General features: G+C 55.6%; 8 protein-coding genes across 8 annotated transcripts; 6 read left to right on the top strand and 2 right to left on the bottom strand.

Annotated features, from left to right (window-relative positions):
- Positions 1 to 842: 842 nt before the first annotated feature.
- On the top strand, positions 843 to 4,078 carry BO97DRAFT_402686 (uncharacterized protein). The gene has a single exon (XM_025694564.1). The coding sequence runs from the start codon at positions 1,218 to 1,220 to the stop codon at positions 3,984 to 3,986; it is 2,769 nt and encodes a 922-aa protein (XP_025555390.1). The 5' UTR covers positions 843 to 1,217; the 3' UTR covers positions 3,987 to 4,078.
- Positions 4,079 to 4,888: 810 nt separating this feature from the next.
- BO97DRAFT_410647 (uncharacterized protein) lies at positions 4,889 to 7,661 on the top strand (the record flags this gene model as incomplete). Its single annotated transcript, XM_025696142.1, has 3 exons — positions 4,889 to 5,221; positions 5,302 to 7,119; positions 7,173 to 7,661. The coding sequence occupies 3 exons, from the start codon at positions 4,889 to 4,891 to the stop codon at positions 7,659 to 7,661; spliced, it is 2,640 nt and encodes an 879-aa protein (XP_025555391.1).
- Positions 7,662 to 8,165: 504 nt separating this feature from the next.
- On the top strand, positions 8,166 to 9,158 carry BO97DRAFT_382520 (mRNA splicing protein SMD1). The gene is made up of 3 exons (XM_025693306.1): positions 8,166 to 8,280; positions 8,338 to 8,387; positions 8,550 to 9,158. Exons 1-3 carry the CDS (start codon positions 8,267 to 8,269, stop codon positions 8,849 to 8,851), a joined length of 366 nt encoding a protein of 121 aa, XP_025555392.1. The 5' UTR covers positions 8,166 to 8,266; the 3' UTR covers positions 8,852 to 9,158.
- A 101-nt stretch (positions 9,159 to 9,259) lies between these two features.
- BO97DRAFT_128836 (S-adenosylmethionine-dependent methyltransferase) lies at positions 9,260 to 10,376 on the bottom strand. Its single transcript, XM_025690031.1, has one exon. The coding sequence runs from the start codon at positions 10,220 to 10,222 to the stop codon at positions 9,335 to 9,337; it is 888 nt and encodes a 295-aa protein (XP_025555393.1). The 5' UTR covers positions 10,223 to 10,376; the 3' UTR covers positions 9,260 to 9,334.
- Positions 10,377 to 10,471: 95 nt separating this feature from the next.
- BO97DRAFT_402689 (succinate dehydrogenase assembly factor 3) lies at positions 10,472 to 11,172 on the top strand. The gene is made up of 3 exons (XM_025694565.1): positions 10,472 to 10,758; positions 10,833 to 10,932; positions 10,982 to 11,172. The coding sequence occupies exons 1-3, from the start codon at positions 10,531 to 10,533 to the stop codon at positions 11,065 to 11,067; spliced, it is 414 nt and encodes a 137-aa protein (XP_025555394.1). The 5' UTR covers positions 10,472 to 10,530; the 3' UTR covers positions 11,068 to 11,172.
- A 118-nt stretch (positions 11,173 to 11,290) lies between these two features.
- BO97DRAFT_128838 (uncharacterized protein) lies at positions 11,291 to 13,133 on the top strand. Its single transcript, XM_025690032.1, has one exon. The coding sequence runs from the start codon at positions 11,565 to 11,567 to the stop codon at positions 13,068 to 13,070; it is 1,506 nt and encodes a 501-aa protein (XP_025555395.1). The 5' UTR covers positions 11,291 to 11,564; the 3' UTR covers positions 13,071 to 13,133.
- A 138-nt stretch (positions 13,134 to 13,271) lies between these two features.
- Positions 13,272 to 14,400, top strand: BO97DRAFT_360931 (GNAT family N-acetyltransferase). The gene is made up of 3 exons (XM_025692384.1): positions 13,272 to 13,707; positions 13,801 to 13,910; positions 13,979 to 14,400. The coding sequence occupies exons 1-3, from the start codon at positions 13,326 to 13,328 to the stop codon at positions 14,144 to 14,146; spliced, it is 660 nt and encodes a 219-aa protein (XP_025555396.1). The 5' UTR covers positions 13,272 to 13,325; the 3' UTR covers positions 14,147 to 14,400.
- Positions 14,401 to 14,527: 127 nt separating this feature from the next.
- On the bottom strand, positions 14,528 to 18,177 carry BO97DRAFT_402692 (KAR9 family protein). Its single transcript, XM_025694566.1, has one exon. It carries the CDS (start codon positions 17,960 to 17,962, stop codon positions 14,723 to 14,725), a length of 3,240 nt encoding a protein of 1,079 aa, XP_025555397.1. The 5' UTR covers positions 17,963 to 18,177; the 3' UTR covers positions 14,528 to 14,722.
- Positions 18,178 to 18,441: the final 264 nt, after the last annotated feature.

Consider the following 18,441-nt stretch of genomic DNA (forward strand, 5'->3'; position numbering starts at 1 on the left):
TTTTCTTTTCTTTTCTTTTTCTTTTCCGCTTTGCATACTTTCTTTCTCGGAGCGCTCGGTTCTTGCATTGCCACGGGTTTCGTTTACATTGATTTAATACCCTCTGAGATTGTTCTTGTTTGTGTTACTGTGATACACTATTTTCTGACCATACCTTGACCTGTCATCTTACTCGAGCGCCATTGGAATATCATCTAGACCGGATACTTTGTTGCTAGGATTAGATCAGACAAGAAGCACATCTATACCTTCTTTGGGAGGCTTTTTCTCTACAATCTCGCCCCCACGGTTCTCTGCACTTCAAGTTATGGTTGCGATGTATTGTGGACATATACGGGGATACAAAATTTGGAATCTACTTCTGGCTGTTGGGGACCAAATACGTACTTCTAATCTCGTGTACGGTGTACGGGGGGGGGCAGTATGAAACGAGGTGCTGCTAATTATATTACCAAAGCATTGCAAAGCATTGCCGATCAGAAAGACATTCACTGTGACAGTGATAAGCACTAGCGAAGTAGGATTTCCTTAGATCGGGTGACTATTGATATTGCTAACTTTACCTGAAACACCAAAAAGGACCGCGTAGGAAGTTTGTTCTACCTAGCGAATCCCCCCTGGCAGCCCAACCATTCAATCCATCCATTGACTTGGCCCTTTTGGACGCTAAGGTAGCCAGGATGCGGGGCCTCAGGCACTAAGGATAACACGTGGCTACCCGCTGCCTGCTGCTGCTGTTGTTGTTTCGTCGTCACCTGACCAAGTCATGTCATGTCGTAAGGCGCCGAGAGGATTTCCGCCCGCTGCGGCTCTTCCGATGCCTGAATTCCCAGGACGCATGACTCACGCGCGCCGTTGAAGATGATCCGACTCCTCCCTTGATCAGCAAAGTCCAACGTCGTTTGCTGTCTCTTTGACTCTATTGCAGAACCGCATTTTATGTTTCTTTGGTCAAGCTGTGCCGGGTGTCTTTCCTCTAGCTAGCCTCTTCCATCCCAAGATGCTTGTTTCAGTATCGTTCTATGGTTATTGTGAAGGACTACGAACAATAGGCTATACAAAAGCGCGTCGAATATAGGGAAATCGCTTCAACGCAGACCTGCTCAAGGCCTGCTGAGGAAGAGGACGCACATACTCTACGTCTGCTGCTGCCGAAATACCATTTCTGCTACTGCTCTCGAATCTCCTTACATTGGTTCTAGCTGACCGCCATCAAAATGGCATCTGTCTTTACCTATGACCCTGACCCCCCAAGGGTATCATCCCCATGGTCGACGTCGGGCTCCTCCACTCCTCAGGTGGCAGCCACCAGTAATCGCGTGGTGCCGCGGACCCGATCCAGCACGACTCTGGACCGGGCCGACCCCGACCTGCTGTCGGATTATGGCATTGCAAAGCTCGAGCCAGAACCGCAAGAGGGCCCTACGGAGTACAAATTGCATCTGCTCCTGCGTCCCCGCCGTCCGTTTGTCGCTATGTCCACGGGCCATCTGGTGGGGGGCTCGTATCATTTCCGAGCGAGTCTGTCCAACGCGAGTCCTACGCCGTCGAGCTACGAAGCAACGGCAAGGACGCCCCAGGCCCGCTCGACGGAGAGTCGTCAACAAAGACTGGAGCACTTGACTACGCAGTTGCTCTGGCGCCTGCAGCAGTCGTCACCGTTCCACTCGTCTACGACTGCTAACCTTGTCCTCCCCGTGCTTCCAGATGCCACTCCCCACTTGGGGGCGCCGCAGAAACCAGCCCGGCTGCTCCCGGGTCTTGAGGAGAGTCAGGGGGCGTTGTACGAAATCGGTGTTGCCGATGACGGGACATTCGTCGGCCTTACCGTTGACGAGCTGGAAGAAAGCTTGTCCACTCTGCAGGTCATGGCGGCCAGCCTGGGCTGCAAGGTTGAGATCCTTCGGAGGGTCATTGTTGGCAAGTGCGAGTGGGTCGAAGATCCCGGTAATGCCAATGCTGATGCTGGTAAGGTTCATACGGAGAGCCTTTGGGTTGCGGAGGCTCTCGTGAGCCCCGACTGGGAGTTCTACCGCGTCAAGTCTCCGAAGACAGGATGGGAAAAGGAGGAATCTTCCACGAGCAGCAACCCCCAGAGGCGACCTTCGCTGGACGACTCGTCGAAAACGGAGCAAATACGCATCTCCATTTCGGGCCCTAGCGCAGCTGGCAAGTCCTCCCTGCTGGGCACGTTGACATCGTCTGTGCTCGATAATGGTCGGGGCACAAGCCGACTGGGGCTCTTGAAACATCGACACGAGATCTCGTCTGGTATCACCAGCTCTGTGGCTCATGAGCTGATCGGATACAATGTAAACGGGTCTAGCCCTGACACGTTTGACGTGATCAACTACGCTTCTGGCAATATTGCTGCATGGGATGACATCCATGCCGCGTCGGAGGGCGGCCGTCTCGCTTTCGTGTCCGACCTCCCAGGGTCGATCCGATATTTGAAATCTACCTTCAGAGGCATCATCAGCTGGGCGCCTCATTATGTTTTCCTCTGCATCCCAGCTACATGTGACGATGACACGGTCGCGGAAACCGCGAACAGCCCGTCCGAGCAGTCTGCGGATCTATCACAAGCATTGTCACATGTGGAACTTTGTGCTAAACTTGAGATTCCTACGGTGATCGTCATCACCAAGATGGATGTTGCCTCCCGCACTGGCCTGAGAAAGAATCTCGCTCAGATCCTCTCTGCCTTGAAGTCGTCCGGCAAGAAGCCTTCGATGCTGTCCATTCCAACAGTTCCGGTTGCAAACTTGCAGCATGTTGGGGCCAAGGATACCGGTGAAGTCAGAAAACTGGTCGCCTCGACGGAAAGCTGGCATTCGACAGTACCAATCGTCCTTACAAGTGCCGTGGATGGCTCGGGAATTGCGAAGTTACATGCTCTACTCCGATGCCTCCCAATACCCACACGGCCGCCATTGAGAGACGTCTCTTTACCAAAGGCTCTGGCACCGCCGATCGCCTTCGAGACCGTCTTTGACGTTGATGAAGTTTTCGCCATCCCGCCGTCAAAGGTCCACTCTTTGTCCGGTGATGAGCGACCTAAAGAAACGCATGGCATCGTTCTATGTGGGCTTGTTCGCTACGGAGCTATCTCGGCAGGTGATGAGCTCATCATAGGGCCTGTCTTGTCCAACGCCGCCGCCGAGCATGGGGCTGGCACAAGCCCACCTAAAGATCGGATGGAGAGACGGTCAGATGCCCATCTGTCTACTAGTTCCTCTCGAAGCAGACCGCCGTCCGGGGATTTTTCAAGTTCATTTCTCCATGGTTCCCTCCCAGGGAAGACTCCTCTGGCGGTACAGGCGAGTTGGCAGCGTGTGCGGGTCGTCAGTGTCCGAAACCTGCGGCTACCAGTGCAGAGGTTGACGCGGGACCAAGTAGGGACTATCGGGATCGAGCCGTTGGCACTGTCACCGGATGATGAGCGACCGCGACTGGGTAAGATTCGCAAAGGTTCGGTGTTGGTCAAGCTTCCGCCTGGCGCTGGCCCCGCCCCCCGCAGGTTTCACAGCGGATTCGTGGCCAGCTTCGCGGCCAGTGAATTCGCCTCTCCTCTCTCCCCGCCCGTGCTGCTGGGCGGCCATGCCATTGTCTACGTCGCCAATGTCCGCTCAACCGTGAGGCTGACGTGCATGGCGCTGGCGGAGGATGAGGTGATCTCGCGCCCGCCCTCACCCACGGAGCCGGAGTTTTTCAGCTTCGATGGGGATACCTCTGATCATGAACGTGGTCGGGAGCGTGGCGTCCACGAGGTGATCAAGTGTTCTGGCAGTTCCGAGGCGGGGAATATCAGGATCACCTTCTTGTTTGTTTCCTCGATTGAGTGGGTGGAAGTCGGGTCGCGGGTGCTTCTGATGCCTGCAGCGTCGGCAGCCTTGGCTTCTGCACAGGGGGTAGGTTCTCCCTCAGGGTTTGAGGGGTTTGTTGGTCGGGTTTGTGATGTGGTATACCCGGCCGATACCAAGTAGATAAGGTTGGGTAGGACTACCGAGTTGATGATTATTGTCCCAGCTGTTAGGAAGAGGGGTGTGTTATGTCTGGTAACTAGTCTCACCAATGATTGAGTTTAATTGATCAATCTATCTATCTTTATTGCCACTGATTACGCATCTGCTGTGAAGAAAGAAGATGAAGTGGTGACGCTGATACGACCAGATCACTTGACCAACCACCGACACTAAACCCAGATAGGCACCGGGGCTCAGACCACCCTCTGACTCCATACTTTCATAGTACTTTACATCCTTCTTTTCTCTAGTCACTCACTGACTGCATAAAATCAATACCTACCTTAACTACTTACTGCTTAGTCGACGCCAACTGGCCGGCAAGCTAAAAGCCGATCTTCTTCCTTGACTCTACTATCATCATCATCTTCATCATCATCTTCATCATCTTCATCACTCTTCACTTCCCCCTCCAATGATTCTTCTTGGTGTCAGTACTACCTGAAAGGTCTTGAATCCCCACAGTTGACAATCGGTCGATGATTGGCGGTTTTGTTTGGAATTGCGGCACGGTTGGGCTCGCTCGATTTGGCTGTGTTCCCCCATCACCTGGCAGTGACTCTTCCTCTACCCCGGACCCATTCCCGTCATCAGTTCCGCAGTTGACCTTCAGCTCCTCCCCCAACTAAACTAGAACTAACCTTCTGACTTGTTGTATTCTCCACCCCCCACTCTCTCATTCACTGCTCACTGCTCACTGCAAGACACTTTTCAATTTTCTTCGTCTGAGGGGCAGGACCTCTCGAAACTCTCCATCGGACTTGGTTTGCGTGACTGGCATGTCCTGAACCCCTCACCGCCCACTTTCCACAGATCGAGCTCCTAGGCAGTCGTCGCAGTTCCACCCTCCACCACCCGCCATCATGGCTGGTCCCAGCAGCTTGAATCTAAGCTCCCGCGTCAGCTCTGACTTCGACGGTCTCTCAGACGATGGAGAGGAGTTTGTTTCGAGCGCCAGTACGACGTCGAGTACGTACGAGTCGCAGACGAAGGAAACCATGATTGCGGGGAATTCCAGTCCCCAGCACCCGCAACCCGCTACGGGGCCGTTGGATAACCACCCGCCTAAGAGTGTTGAAGCTAAACCGGTGGTTACGTGTTGTGCTCGCTCCCATACAGCTTCCAAACAGTCGGAGAGGAAGCCACTCAACTTGCTTGATCTGCCCATGGATATCCTGCAGGAGGTCATGAAAGAGGTGCGTACCCTGCGCTTGTTGCGTTGGATGTCCAGACCATCCATCATCAACCATACTGATTTGTTCTGTTACAAATATAGGTGACCCACACGACTGACCTGACCTCCCTTGCATTGACCTGCTCTGCTCTGCATTCGCTGGCGATTCCGCAGATGTACTCCCGCTTCGACATCGTCTGGCCGGAGACCTTGTCGACCTCCGACCATCCGGCTGGCGTGGATGCTCTCTCGTACGGCTTGGCGACTTTAGTGACCGGGGAGGATATATTCCACGAGGTGCCTGCGAGGTGGCCCCAGCCATGTCCACACTGCGGTTGCCGCACCCCGCCACCAGGTCCGATTGAGACGGGCGCACCACCGCGGGTCCGGCGCGGGAATTACTACGCGCAGTACACCCGCAAGTTCTCCGTCGGCAACGGTCCGTTGGTATGGGTGCAGGAGTATGCGGTGACCAAAGAGACGGGCAAGATGCTGGGGACGCTGGTCGCTTTGGCGGTCGCCCGGATGGTGAACCTGGAGACCTTCGTCTGGGACATGCCCACCGGGGTCTTGCGCGACGTGTGGGTGGCACTGGCATCCCTCGCGACACGGCCGGGGCACGACTGTCGTCTAGAACGCGTCTGGGTCCGCTGGCATGATAACTCCGAGAATGCGATGCGGTCGCTGGTCGCTACCGCCCCGACTGCGTCCTCGGTTACCCTCCCCCATACACCAGCGCCAGGGCCAGGGCTAGGATCTCCAGGGAATAGCACCTTGTGGCAACGATACGGACACGTGGAATACCCCTCCCTGTCGATTCTTCCCCCCCTGAAGAGCCTGAGCGTTTTGGACATCGACGAACCGTCGTATTTGGAAGAGATGGGGGTGTTGGTCGACCGGTCGCGTGGCCGACTGAGAGAACTCCGTATAGGGATATCTGCTAAAGCGTATCAAGCAGCGTGGCTGAAACCGGCCGGTGCCTGGCAAGCCGAGCAGCCAACACCTCCAAACAGGATTATTGGTTGGCCCCGATCTGGGGGCGTACTGGGGGTCGTCCTTGGCAAGTCGGAAGATCTCACCCGGCCCGAATTGATGGCACGCGTATCTTCCCCGAAGGAGGATTCGGTCGAGGCGCCTTCTGAGACGGCTCAGGCGGCCGCTGACGCTGACGCTATTTTCGGGGATGGGGTTATGTTGACAGCGGGTTCTCCGCCCCATTCCAATGGTGGCGTCAATGGGCTCGCCCTAAATCTGGAACAAACACATCTCGCTAGCCCGGCTGCCTCAGTCACGCCAAATAGCAAGCCTCCGCCCGTTCCCAAGGGGTCATCGCGCCCATCCAGACCTCTCCCAACCGGACCTGAGCATGACCGCCGACTGTTACAGCTTGAGACACTCGAGTTGGAGCGGGTTGCGTTGTCGATCCCGGTGGCAGTGCATGCTCTCGACTGGAGTAAGCTGACCACGTTGACGATCCTTCGCTGCGAGAATCACGAGAAGCTCTGGCGGGCCCTGCGGCGCCAGTTCTCCCCGTCACAATCCCGGTCGAAGAGTGGAGACAGTCCAGAATACACCCTGAGGCTAAAGCACATCCATACGGACGCTGTATCGCCTTACCTGCTGCTGTTCATCAAAGATACATTAGCGCCAAACACCCTGGAGACGCTATTTCTGCACGAGGCGCCGATGTACGAGTCGATCGTCAATATTGACGCAATCTACAAGAACGCAATTCGTAATCACCACCTGAGTCTGCAAAAGATCCTGGTCGACAGCGCACAACGATCCCCTGGGGGCGCGGAGATCACTAGCGTGCGCTGGTACAAATGGATGTTCACGCGACAGATGATCACCTTTATGAGCAGCGGCCGGATGCCGCGGCTGAAGGAGCTCTCGATCGCCCTCCATGCCAAAGATTGGGTAAGGCTGATCCTCCCATAGGAAGCGCATGGTACTAACTGAACCACCACTAGCACTACTTCATCCAGAGGCTCCCATACATGCCGCAGCTGCGCGCACTGCACATCCCGCATATCGCCCGCCACGTGCACCGAGACCCCAAGGAACTGGCCATGCTCATCCTCGACATCGTCACCATCCGGCCAGAGATCGGACTGACCTACGTAGGCCTGCAGAGTAAATGCTACGAGATCCTGGAGAGCAAGGACGGCGACGCAGGGGGCGAGTACTACGACACGGACGACAGCCACAGCGAAGGCTTCGTGCCCGGCGGCGAGGACTGGGCCGGCTCGGAGACTAACGACGACGACGAGGCCGACGACGACGGCGCCGCCAGCGCCATCCATTCGCTGTCCGACGTGTCCTCGGACGACCGCGGCTCCTCCGACGGCGAGGACTCCGAGCTGGATTACAACCGCCCGCGCGTCTCGTTCCGCCTGCGCGAGATCCTGTTCTACGATGACAAGGTCGCCATTTTCAAGGCTCGTCACGGCGTATTGTGAATGAATTCTCGGGAAGCGGAGCTTGCCGCGCAGGCGGGCGGCCGTCGGTCGCGCTTGATTTAGTGTTGTGTTGTGTTAAGATACCACCTAGCGATATTTCTCTTTCTTTTCTTTTCATCGTTAAATAATGATTAGCTATGGTTTCATAATGACCATTTCTGCACAGTACTTGGAATCACTTAAAAACACACTTGTAAAACACGTACCTCAATCCGAAGTACACCAGCGTATAGAGTATCCGGGGGACAACTCCCGGACCCCCCTTTCTTTCAGCTTCCTGACCACCTCAATCCTTCGACTGGGAGCATAAGTGTTTCCGGGGGAGAACCCCCGGACCCCCCTTCTTTTCAGCTTCCCAGCAACCTCCATCCAAGCCCGAGGACATATATCGAGCCCCACTATGCAGACATAGCTGACTAAGCGCACATTAAAGATTTCACGTGACAAGGCGGTAAGCAGCTCAGCCTCTGAGCGCGATCTCGACATCACGGCAGGAAAGCAACAGCCCGAACTGGAAGTCGAATTGGCCTCGCAGTCTGCTCTTCCCTCATCCCTCATCCCCTTCTCCCCGATAAACAGAGACCAGAACAGACCAGACCATCAAAATGAAGCTCGTCCGGTACGCTTGCCCACACATCGTGTAACCTGATCCGACTAGTGCTAACAGAAAGAAAAGCTTCCTAATGAAATGCGCCAACGAATCGGTGACGATCGAGCTGAAGAACGGTACGTTTTTCTTCCCCTCTTGGTTGGAGCAGCAGCAGCAGCCCCATAGGGGAAGCGATGTGCCAGCACACTCAACGCACCAGCTATTTCCGCCTTGCCTTCCCCAATCCCCCTCCCTCCCCCAATGTCTACGGAATCACTAACGTTTCCCCCGCTGCGTAGGAACAATCCTCCACGGAACCATCACCTCCGTCTCCCCCCAGATGAACACCAGTCTCCGCACCGTCAAAATGACCCCCAAGGGCCGCGACCCCATCTCCCTCGACACCATCAACATCCGCGGCTCCACCATCCGCTATTACATCCTGCCGGACAGCTTGCCGCTCGATACGCTGCTCATCGATGATACCCCCAAGCCGAAGAATAAGGCGCGGAAGGAGGCGGATCGTGGCGCGCGTGGCGGGCGCGGGCCGAGAGGCGGTAGAGGGCGCGGGCGTGGTCGGGGGCGTGGTCGGGGTTTTTAAAAAGCTTGCTTTCTTTCTTTCGTGAAGGATAAGGGTTGGGGGTTGCTAGTGCTTTCGGCTTAGGATTGAGTGACTGGGTGAGCGTGGGATAGGTGGCTGACGGGAGGTACCTAGTCGGGGATAGGGATCAACAACCGCATTTTATTCTATTGTGGCTGAGTGTTGGTTGGGTTGGGTTGGGTTGTTTTTATGTACGGTCTGTGGATTGGGCCGTTTTTTGTGTCTGCTTGCTTTTAATATTGTTCAGAGTTAAATCATGGATATGGAGTTTCTTCTTACTATCTATCTATCTAGCTTTGTCTCTTTGGGTTGTCTTAGGTGTAGTTTATTGTTGGGGAGTGGCCGTAGATAAGTTCTCTACTGTTGATACAAGATAACAAGTAGTGGTCATAACTCATTACTATTCTATTCTATTCTATTCTACTCTATCTATCCCCTCCTACCCAATCCCCTTTATATACACTACACCAAAAACACCCCAGCTCAAAGATCCCTCCAAATTCTAACAATAACCAACCGCTCCCACCCAGCCTTCACCCCACTCGACCCCGCGATCTCCGCGCACCACTTCCCCTTCCCTTGTCCTTCCTCTGTATCCCCCAAACCCTCCTCCCCCTCAGAAAACCCCGAAGTCCTAATCCGCTCCACAACCTTTTGTGGTTGATTCTGCGCACAAAGCAACACATACGCCACCCCGCGCTCGCTCAGCACCCGCGGCAGATCCCGCAGCAGCAGCTCCGTGATCTCCATCCCGTCCTTCCCGCCTGCGTATGTGAGCGAGAGGAGGTAGGATTCTCTTTCGAAGTCTCTTCCTTTTCCTTTCACCTTTTCGGAGGTATTGGGGTGGGGGTCGGGAAAGTCAGCGGGTGTAGGGGCGCGTGGCACGGATTCTGTGGGTACGTAGGGTGGGTTGAAGAGGAGGAGGTCCACTGTTTTTTCCCGGAGGGGTGTTGCGAGGGAGGTGTGGAGGGATGTTAGGTGCGTTGATCTTGGGATTGTGGTTTCTGGGGTCGGGGGGGTGGTGGTTGATTCTGGAGTTGTATTTGGGTGTGCTGGCGGCTGCTGCGCATCGATGGCCTTCCGCACTGTTTCACAGGTCGCGAGGCAGGCGGCGCGGTTGAGGTCCGTGGATAGCGAGAGGATGTCGGCGCGGCCGAGCAGCGTGGGCGCGTTGCCGGCTACGAAGGCCAACACCACGCCTGAGCCGGACCCTACCTCTAGAATCAGCGGGCTGGGCCCCGTGCGGAAGTGCTGCGTTAGCCAGGCGGTTTCGCTGGCCGAGGAGAGCGTGTCCAGGAATAGGTAGCTGTCTTCGGCGGGTTCGTAGATCGTGTCGAAGGAGACGTGCGAGGTGCATGGTGTTGGGAGCATTGTAGTGGTTGGTTGTCCCGGGGTGGAGGGGAGGGAGAGGGATGAGGAGGATTGTGGTTCGTGGTGTAGGTTTCTTGAGATTGAAATGTAGCTGATGATGTACAGGTCTGTCTGTACTGTACTTCGTAGGATCGGGAATTTGATAGCACCCACACCGCCAGCTGATTGGTCGCCGGGCTCCTCCCCGCCTTAGATTACCGCGGCAGTACTCACTCTCAGGCTCACTTCCCTCCCTCGGCTTCAAGCTGCACTGCGCACTTCCATCCGGGGGAAATACTCTCACACATTGCCTAACGACATCAAGCACCATGAGCTTCGCCCTCCGTCCCACGGCGCGCCTCCTGGCTACGCCCGCGTCCATCGGCTCCAAGTCCAGCCTCACCGAGGCGCTCGCCCTCCTGCCGCCGATCCCGCTCTACCGCCGCATTCTCCGCGTGCACCGCAAGAAGCTGGAGCCGGAGATGCGGCTGCTGGGGGACTCGTATGTGAAGAGCGAGTTCCGCGCGCACCGGAGCGTGGAGAACCCGCTGCACATTGTACGTTCTCTTCCTATCCGTAGTATCCGTGCGCCGATGGCACTGGTTGTGCGGTACGCTAACGGAGCTCGTAGATCGGCTTCTTGACGGAGTGGCAACTGTATGTGCAGAAGCTGGAGGGCGATGCCTGGATCGGGGAGAAGCTGGATAAGAGCAAGTTGGATAAGATGAGTGGTATGCTTTCTTTGTGATTCTTTTAGGAGTCGTGGGCTAACGAGCGTAGATCAGCAGATTGGCCAGCTGTATGAGCTGATGCAGGCTATCAAGATCCAGGAGGGGGAGGGCGAGGGTGACGGTGAGAAGCAATAGATTTGAGTTGTAAAAGGTCTTGTTCTGTGTTGTATGATAGCTAAGAATCAGTATGTCCGGTCGAGAGCTGTATGTTATGTATATAGAGCCATGGAATGTTGAAACGCAGCACCTAGATTGCGGTAGGCCAGGAAGTTGAAAGAAAGGGGGTTCCGGGGGAGAACCCCCGGAAACACGTACATCCTAGCCCAGGGTTGAGGTGCCAGGAAGCTGAAAGAAAAGGGGGGTCCGGGGGTTCTCCCCCGGGACGCTTATGTCCCTGTTGAACATTGGATGGGTTGGGTTGGATGCGAGGCTGCCTTATCTTCCGTATGCGTATGTGCAGTAGATACAATATGTGTAAGCCAGCTGCGGGGTAAGTAAGCGTGAGCCTTGCGGGCATTTATGCAGCAGGCCGTCAGACTGGAGCCTACTCTAACCCATCCATCATCCCTTGTACGAGCTGGTCGAAGCTAACGACAGTCCCAAATCCAACAGCAACAGCAACAGCAGAAAGGATGGCTACTCCGTCCAACTTCAAATGTCCATGCTGCAACAAGTCCCGCTTCAAAACAGCTAAGGCACTGGGCGACCACCAAAAGGCACTGGATCACTATCCTGTCGCGTGTCCGACCTGCCACAAGAGGTTCTGCGATAAGCAAGCCGTGCAGCAACACGAACAAGTGCATCTACGAACGACATCCAAGAAAACCGGTGCTCCCACGTCTATACAAGGGGATACACCCGTGAAACAACCCACAACCACTACCTCAAGCCCCAAGCAAAGCAAGCAGCAACCGAGTTCATCTTCACCCCCCAACGCACCGACTACCAAACCACCCCCGCCGACCATACCGAAGACAAAACACACCCCCGAAACCCTGCACCCGCTCGAACAAGACCTGCTAGTCAAATACCTGCTCTCACGCTGCCACCCCGTCACCCGGCTCCAAGCGCAGAACTACCCAGTTCCATCCTCGACACCACCCGACTACCACTCCACCTCTGAAGCGAACCCCGCACACCCCCGCCGAAGAGCCGTCGTCCTGACCATTGAAACCAACGCCCACAAGGAACCCGGAGCTGAATCCCTCACCCACCTAACCGCAACAGACTTCCTAACCAACGAGGCACTCCTCCACCTCGTCGTTGGATCCGAGGGGGTAGAGAAGGAGGGTGTGGCGGGGGGCAATAGCAACATGACCTGTGGGAGCACCAACACCAGCAACATTCCCTGGGTCGGTACCAGGACAAGCGTGGACGACTACCGCGCAGCGCGGGATTCACTCTGGGAGGTCATCGACGCGGATACCGTGCTTGTGGGACACGGGTTACATCGTGGACTGCATGCTTTGCGGATGGTACATGGGCGGGTGGTGGATGCGGGGATCTTGACGGCTGAGGCGGTGGGTATGGGGAGGTCGACTGTGCCGCTTCGGAGGGTGTGGGGGGTGGAGGAGCTGTGTGTGGAGGTTTTGGGGTGGGATTGGGAGATGTGGAGGGGTGAAGCCGGGAAGGAAGAGCCGCAAGGCAAGAAAGCGGAGCGGAGGGAAATGGGGACGTGTGCTGGGTGGGAGGGGTGTGTCGGGGTGAGGGAGCTTGTGGTGTTTTGTTTGAGGAATCCGGAGAGGCTGCGCTCATGGGCTGAGAGAAAGGCTGAACAGGATATCCCGGGGGGAGAGAATGCTGATACTCTGGGCGAGATGGGAAAGGACGACAGCACGGAGAGCAAGAACGATACCGAAAAGGAAAAGCGAAAGAAAAACAAGAAGGACAAGAAGGACAAGAAGGACAAGAAGAACAAGAAACACAAGAACAAGAAGAACAAGAAGAACAAGACGAAGAAGAGCAAGGTGGAGAAGCAAGAAGCACAGCCAATAACTCTCCCGAATGCGTCCCCTCCACAAGAGCAGGAGACTAGCCCGATGCAGGCTGAGACAGCTCCAGAGCTGCACGAGCAAGACGAGGAAGACGAAGACTCCGACGAAGGGCTGGTGATAGTGCAGTGGCAGGATCTAGAGTAGCATACTAACCACTAAATATCCAATCTACATCGGCATCCCGTGCCGACCCGGCCCCACCACTGCCAAGAACCTGTCTCAAATTTTTGCTGTTTATCTTATCGCCTCCGGGTACACGTACCCGAGTGTCCTCCCCTCTCCCCGCGCCCTAAAACCGCCTCCTCCCCGCTGCGCTGTCTACTTATTCCCCCTCAACCCGTTGTACATACATACATTCCACAATAAAACCCCTCGAAAGATTACCCAAAGAAAAGAAAAATGCCCGCCCTCCTCGAAGACCCAACAACCATCCTCCCGGCACCCCCCGCTGCGAAAGCCGCCGCGAAGCAGCTCCACCCACGGCGCGCGGTGCTGAAGGACTCCACGGCGGTGACATTATACCCGATCACCAACGGGCCGTTCGGCGTACCGGCCTCGTTAATCGAATACCTGCACCGCGAGTTCAGCGATGAGATCGTGCGCGGCAGCACCTACCCGATGGAAGAGCCGATGTCGCTGGACGTGTACCGGGGGTACTGGTTCGGGACGTTCGCTGTTGTTGCGCTGGTTGATGAGGATGAGTTCCCTGAGGGACTTGTTGAGGGACGGGATTGGGAGAGGGTGTGTTTGGGGACGTTTTATGTTAAGCCTAATTATCCTGGTATGTATCCCTTCTTTTCTTATTTTTTTTTTTTTTTTTTTTTTTTTCGCAGGGTTGAGCTATGTATGCTAACATCTTTGGGACTTGCGACAGGCCGCTGCTCGCATGTTTGTAACGCGGGGTTCTTTACGACGCCGGCGGCGAGGGGCCGCGGGGTCGGTATGGTGATGGGGCAGACGTATTTGGCTGTTGCGCCTGTTTTGGTTAGTTTTTTTCCCTTTCAGGGGGGGGGTTGGGTTTGTGGTGGTGGGTGAGGGTTAACGCGGTGCAGGGCTACAAGTACTCGGTGTTCAACCTCGTGTTCGCGAACAACGTCGCTTCGATCAAGATCTGGGAGAAGCTCGGGTTCCAGGTTATCGGGCGGGTGCCGCGCGCGGCGCGACTGGCGAACAGTGCTGAGTTGGTGGATGCGTTGATCATTGGGCGGGATTTGGTATAACTCTCCGAGGTCTCTGGTATGAGGTTGAGGTGGCCAGGGAGTTGAAAGCAAGGGGGATCCGGGAGTTCTCCCCCGAGAACACCTACATCCTGGCTCAGGGTTGAGGTGCCAGGAAGCTGAAAGAAAAGGGGGGCCCGGGGGTTCTCCCCCGGGACGCTTATGCCCCAGTCTAAGGATTGAGGTTGCTGGGAAGCTGAAAACAAAGGGGGGTCCGGGGGTTCTCCCCCGGGACGCCTTTATTCTGTATTTGCATGAGCCGAGGTTGGGAGTCACCGGAGAAAGAAGAACACCTGTAAATATTTTTCCGTTTTCATGACTTGGCCCAGTTTCCTAGACTAGACTAGACTAGATTCGAATATTACGCTTCGGAACTTCGACATAATAATGAATAAATGAATGCCATACACCGCTAAAAATGCGCGAGGGGGATATCAATCTGCAAAGAAAGACACGCAAAATCTGCTATATCACACACTCCCACACGTAAAAAAAAATAATAATCCCGAACCGCAATACTCCCATTTAAATTACATTGGGTGAAATAACAGAATAAATCCCGGAAACGCTGGGTCGCGACTAGCCCCGCCAGGGAGGTCGCTCCCCGAGCTTGCTGCGCGTGCCAGGCGCATTGTCCTTGCCGGACCGGCCTTTGGGCAATGGAATCAAGCTGATGCGACGGTGGCTCGAGTGGCCGAGCGAGGTCTCGGGCCGTGGCGTCGGCGGCGCCTTGGTTGGACTCGCCAGGCCGCGGCTGTGGTCTTGGGACACACTGCGGCTGAATGAGAGGCCCGCGAAGCTCTGCCGGCTGCGGGGCGCACTGGCCAATCCTTCGGGCCGGCGCAGCTTGCTGTACGGCGGAGGGTCCAGGATGGACCGATTGGGCGTGGGGGATACCATTCGCGCGGGGCTGCGCGACGCCAGACGGCTCGACACCCGGCTCGCCGACCGCGCGCTCATCGGCGCCGGTGAGACCGACATGTCACGACGGTACGGGGTCATGGGCAGTGTCGAAGAAGGGCGTGAGTTACGGCCCGTGGCAGAAGTCTTGCGGTACGGTGTATTGAGCGAAGTCGACTTGTAAGGGTCCAGATCGTTGAGGTTGGTACTGTTGGTCCACCGCGGCCGGTTAGCCAAAGCCGGGGGCAGGGGCGGCGGACGCGGTAGTGGCTTTCGCGCCGCAGGCGTAGGCGTCGCGGCCACTTGCTTAGTGGGCGAGGTCACGCCATGTGCTGCCTTCGGGATCGCCGCTTTCTTTGCCGTCAGGTTGGATGTAACCTGTGGCAACCCAGAATAGCGCCGCACCTTCGACATCGTCGTGCGTGCTACCGAGCTCACGGAGCTGCAACGGCGGCTGGAGTTGTTGACAGGTGTGGTGGATCGTTTCAACGCGGTTGCCGGAGTCATCACTACCGACGAAGCCGGGGAGCTGCCGGGCGTGTCGGCGACACTCCCGGTCAGCGGGCTGTCCATAGTGAGGATGCTGGAGATTGAGTCGCGAAGATGTTGCGATCGTGTGAAGCTGATGTCCTCCAGTGATGCGTCCATCACACGGATACTCGCCTTCAGAGCATCGACTCGCGATGTCATGTCTGACAGAAGTCGCATGATCTCTCCGTTCAGCGTTAGACGCTCATTCACACCCTTTTGGATGATTGACACCACCCGCTCAATGGCGGCGACATAATGCTGCTTCTTGGCGTCGTAGCTTTCCACCCGCTTGGTAAACTGCCCCGGGTTATGGATCTGAGCGCTAATCTCGATGGCCTCCTGAAGCTTTCCAATACTTCGCTCGACCGATTCGAACATCTTCTGCGCCTGGCTGCCCGCGTTGCGAAATACGAGAATCCATCGGTCTTCGTCCAGCTCCTTCCGCAAGTCCTCTGCGTCTGACTCCAGGTCCTTGTAGGCCATCTCGAGCTGGTTGCGCCGGTCCTCAATTTCCTGGCAGGCGCTGGGAAAGATTCGCTCTGCCCGCGACTGGAACATGGAGAGTCGCATGGGAAGGAAATCTAGCGATGCTCGTAGCGGTTGAATCCTCGCAAACAGGGCAATCAAGTTGGAGTTGTTGGAGTCGTCCTGTGGGGTCTGGATGATAGGAGTATCTAAAGTGGGCGGGGCTGTGAGGAGAGGGTCCAGACTGAACCGCTTGCTCGTCGACAGGCGCCCACCGGCCGGTGTCTCCTCCACAATGGTCTCTAGCTCATTGATGTCCAGCCCTGTGGCACTCGAATCCTGTTCACCCGCCAGGGTCCAGTGTCGTTTCTCTTCCATCTCGAAGACAAGCCGACGAAGGTTCTCAATCTCCTCTCCGACTTCACCCAAGACAGTCCCCCAAAGCTCCTCCCATTCCATCGCCAACTCCACCTGTTCTTTGACGCCTCGAAGTCGATTCTTGATCTGTGACCAGCTCTGGATGATGACGTCCATCTGATCGACAACAACATTCAAACTGTCGGTGGTGACGTTCTCGATATCATCACGTAGCTGCACGTCCTCAATAGCTTTGACATAGACGTTGATTAAATTCTCGAACCGCATGATTGCTCCGTCAACCCCGTCCAGGCCTTCTCGTCCACCGGCAGCGGCCCATTCGACGTCATCCTCCGCATCCAGTCCGCTCAACACGCCCGACGCTTTTTTAATCCATACTTGAATCTGTTCTGCAGCCCCCGTGAGTGCTCTTACTGCTGCAGGTGCGGTCGATATCGAGGCAATGTTGGCTTCGAGATGGGACGGTTGGGGGAGAGAGATGGAGGTAAGTTGTGACAGTTGATTGCTGAAAGAGGCTCTGGAGAATGAGTAAATGGATTCGGACCGTTGCAGTCCTAAGGGATTGAAGTAGGATTGCGAGTTCGTGGACGAGATGGACAGGTGACTGGGTGAGTCCTTGGGTGGTGGAGGAGGGGGAACTGATTCATTGTCACTGGTACTCTTGACGTATTTTTCAAACTCGGCCGGGTCTGTAGGCGGCATTCCGTTCACTGAACCCGGACGGAGTGGTAGTCGGGATGATCTGACGGCAGCCATGTCGGATGCTAACTCGTCGTACGCTAGCCTTCGCTGTTCCTCTGCTTCCTCTTTTGAAACCGCTTGTGTCGCGTCCTCTTCTATCGGTAAGATTGCGTCAGGATCCCAGTCCACAGGCGACGGATCCACGTCCGGTTGGAGAACTAATGTTGAGGCCTCCTGTTCTAGTGTTTGCCCCGAAGATTCCCCTTCTTCTTCTTCTGCGAGTAGTTCTTCCGGAAGCACTGGGTCGGGGACTTCTAAGCAGCCCGAATCCGACTGCTGCTGCTGCTGCTGCTGCTGTTGTTGTTGTGGCCGTCCGAACTGTGGTTTCCTCTCCCTATGGATGCGGTGCAGACCATTCCACGTGCGGCCCTTTTTCTGGATCCTTATCGATAAGTCCTGGTGCAAGCTGTCCAACTCCTTAATTTGTTCTTCGGGGATCCGACCGACAGCTCCCACGCGGGACGGGCTGTTTGTTTTGCTATTGCTGCCGTCCAGAAGCTTGACGCGGGCAGCGAGGCCGGGAGATAATCGACGGAGGATGGAAGGGCGAATGAGGGTCTTGTCGGCGCTGGCGTCGAATGTGTCGTCAGGGTCGTCTTCGTGCGTACTGTTGCTTCCAAGGCTGCGGAGACTGCGCAGAGAGGATTTGGATTTGATTCGTCGCGCAAAGGAATCATCTGCAGCGGAGACGGACACAGCAGGAGGAGGAGGGGGAGGGGGAGAAAAGAACTGCGACGTGGATGCGTTGAGCCCGGAATCCGGGGGGTCGGCGGTCGCAGTGGTTGCAGCCAACCCGGTGAACATTGCACGCATGGATGGGAAAATCCACGAGGGCGACCGCGGTTCGAATGTTGTTTTTGGGGGGGCTGGGTAGGGGATGCGTGATGTGTGGGTAACAGTTGAAAGATGGGTGGACGTGAAAGATTAACTGACTAACACACTAATGCAGTTGCGCAGTAGAGCAATGATGACGGTGGGCGCAGGAATGTGGTTGATGGGCTGAGGATGCGCCAAGTAAGTTGCCGCTACCGGAAATGTAGTCTGGGAGGTAAAAAGATGTTTATATAGGTAGATCTTCTCTACCGCTTTAGATTAGTCCTTTTATAGAATCATTTAAAAATTGGGAGCAGAGTATGAATTATGATCTTCTTTATCTACTGTATTTCTGAGCCAGCTACTTTAGATAATCTTCTTTGGATATGAAATATAGACCCTTGTTCCCTTATACTGGGATAATAACTATACCCTTAAATTCTCCATCTAGTGTCGTTGTCATATATCTT

This window comes from Aspergillus homomorphus, assembly GCF_003184865.1.
Source record: "Aspergillus homomorphus CBS 101889 unplaced genomic scaffold BO97scaffold_3, whole genome shotgun sequence".
NCBI lineage: Eukaryota > Fungi > Ascomycota > Eurotiomycetes > Eurotiales > Aspergillaceae > Aspergillus > Aspergillus homomorphus.